The sequence below is a fragment of the Echinops telfairi genome, unplaced genomic scaffold (assembly GCF_000313985.2).
Source record: "Echinops telfairi isolate 266 unplaced genomic scaffold, ASM31398v2 ScPeMD7_5868;HRSCAF=6743_1, whole genome shotgun sequence".
In the NCBI taxonomy this organism is placed as follows: Eukaryota; Metazoa; Chordata; class Mammalia; order Afrosoricida; family Tenrecidae; genus Echinops; species Echinops telfairi.
The window spans coordinates 3,302,097-3,303,900 of NW_022109768.1; the positions used below are offsets into that span (position 1 = coordinate 3,302,097).

The 1,804-nt window shown below is 52.8% G+C and overlaps 1 protein-coding gene across 1 annotated transcript in view; it reads right to left on the reverse strand.

Moving 5' to 3' along the window:
• Positions 1–1,804, reverse strand: part of LOC123522350 (transmembrane protein 131-like) — an 11,827-nt gene that overhangs the window by 3,884 nt on the left and 6,139 nt on the right. The window contains exons 3-4 of the mRNA XM_045295800.1: positions 1,296–1,416; positions 3–341 (exon numbers count right to left, since the gene is read on the reverse strand). Coding sequence (XP_045151735.1) covers positions 3–341; positions 1,296–1,416 — 460 coding nt within the window. The remainder of the gene's footprint in view (positions 1–2; positions 342–1,295; positions 1,417–1,804) is intronic.

Consider the following 1,804-nt stretch of genomic DNA (forward strand, 5'->3'; position numbering starts at 1 on the left):
ACCTGACTTGCAGGGCTCCATGGGTCAGGGTAATGTGCAGAAGCCCTCCGATGGCGAGCCTGAGAGGGCTTTTGTAGAGCGGAGTCAGATTCCAGGCAGTGGGGAAGGCACAAGTGGGCCCACATGATGTCATGCAGCAGCATGCTGGGAAATCCTTCTCCAAGCCCACCACCGGGGAAAGGTTAGGAGTCCACACTCTGACTCCCCGGGAGTAAAGGATGGCGCTGGGATTGTCCCGAGAGTGTTTACCTTCTGGAAAAGCATTGTAATCGTTCAGCTCCAACGGACAGTACACAGTGGGAAACGGGCCGTCACAAGTTGTGCCCCAATCCACGAAGCTGCTGTAACCAAAGCAAACACAAGAGGGCCTGAATTCAGAAACAATGTCAGCGAGCAAGCAAAGAAAGTGAAGGACACTTTCCTAGGGGAAGGCGCCGGGAGGACTAGCATCTGTTCTCTTTACTACCCTTGCCCAGCATCCTCATCTCGGCCAGTCCCTCAGTGTTGGAGAGGAAAGCCCGACGGAGGGACTAGACACTCAGACCAGCTGCGGACGATCAGCAGGACACGGGGCCTGGGCTGGGCACACACTTTTGTAATCACTGCGTCTACCGAGCTGACCGTGGAAGAATACCTTTTAGGGGTCAGAGCACACACTTGAAGTTGTGATTTTAAAATATTCCACACCTGGAATGTCCCCCCTTCCACTCCAGAGTAAGGCCAGTGTCCCCCGAGGGAAATAGCAGCTATGAAGAAAATATGGTTCATGACAGAGACTTGGGTCACTTACTGCAGAAGCCCGGTTCTCCCAGGGGGGAATCTATCGGAAAGAACCAAGTCAACACTGTTCGGATGGGCTGACCAGCAACAGCATAAGGCAAGTGGACTCTGGGACAAAGCCACGGCTATTAGCATCGACTCAGGACTGACTCATGGTATCATATCATCGTGTAACTCTCTTTCAGTTATCTTAACGATCTGATCTTTTAGGTCGTTAAACATGTTGACAGTAAATACCATTAGAGGGTGGGAATTCTGAATGTCTTTTTCCTTCAAATTTGCCTGACACATTCATAGATCATCGTTGCAAAGGAAAATAACAACATGGTCTCCCACGGCATTGCTTTTCTTCCCTTTCTTCCCGTGCCTGGTCTGTGATTGTCTAGAACCATCGCAATGCAATTCCGAGAGGCAGACAGACGCACAGCTGACGGGAACCGCGGTCAGGCAGCTCGGCCCTAACCTTCGTCCCGATGAGCTACTCAAGGCACACGTTAGGAGACGCGCCGCCCTACCTGTTATGCACCGGGGCTGGCTCCCGCATCACACAAGGCACGCTGCTCTCCAGGCTGCAGTTGAGCCTGCCGGTCAGACACACCGGCTGGGTGGGCCACAGGTCTCCGGGGGCGTACAGACCTAGACAAGAGAGCAAGGGCCCTCAGCACTTCCCTTGCCCTCCAAAAACACTCTCCGATGTAGCCCACATACTGGTCTTCCCCAAATCTCAACTGGGCAAGTTCCTCATTCCCCAAACAGGGAGTTCTTACTGAAGACCACTTTACTTGTAGTGCGTTGGCAAAGAGAGCCGACCCACAAATGACAGATCTGCATCGGTAATTTGATCAAACAAAACCACACCCAACTCACTGCCCTCCAGTCAATGCTGACTCTGCTACCACAGACTGGAACTGCCTCTGTGGGTGTCCCGAGACTACTTACGGGCGTAGAAAGCCCCATCCTCCTCTTGTGGAGCCGGCTGGTGGTTTTGAACTGCTAACCTTGCAGTTAGCAGCCCAACACATAA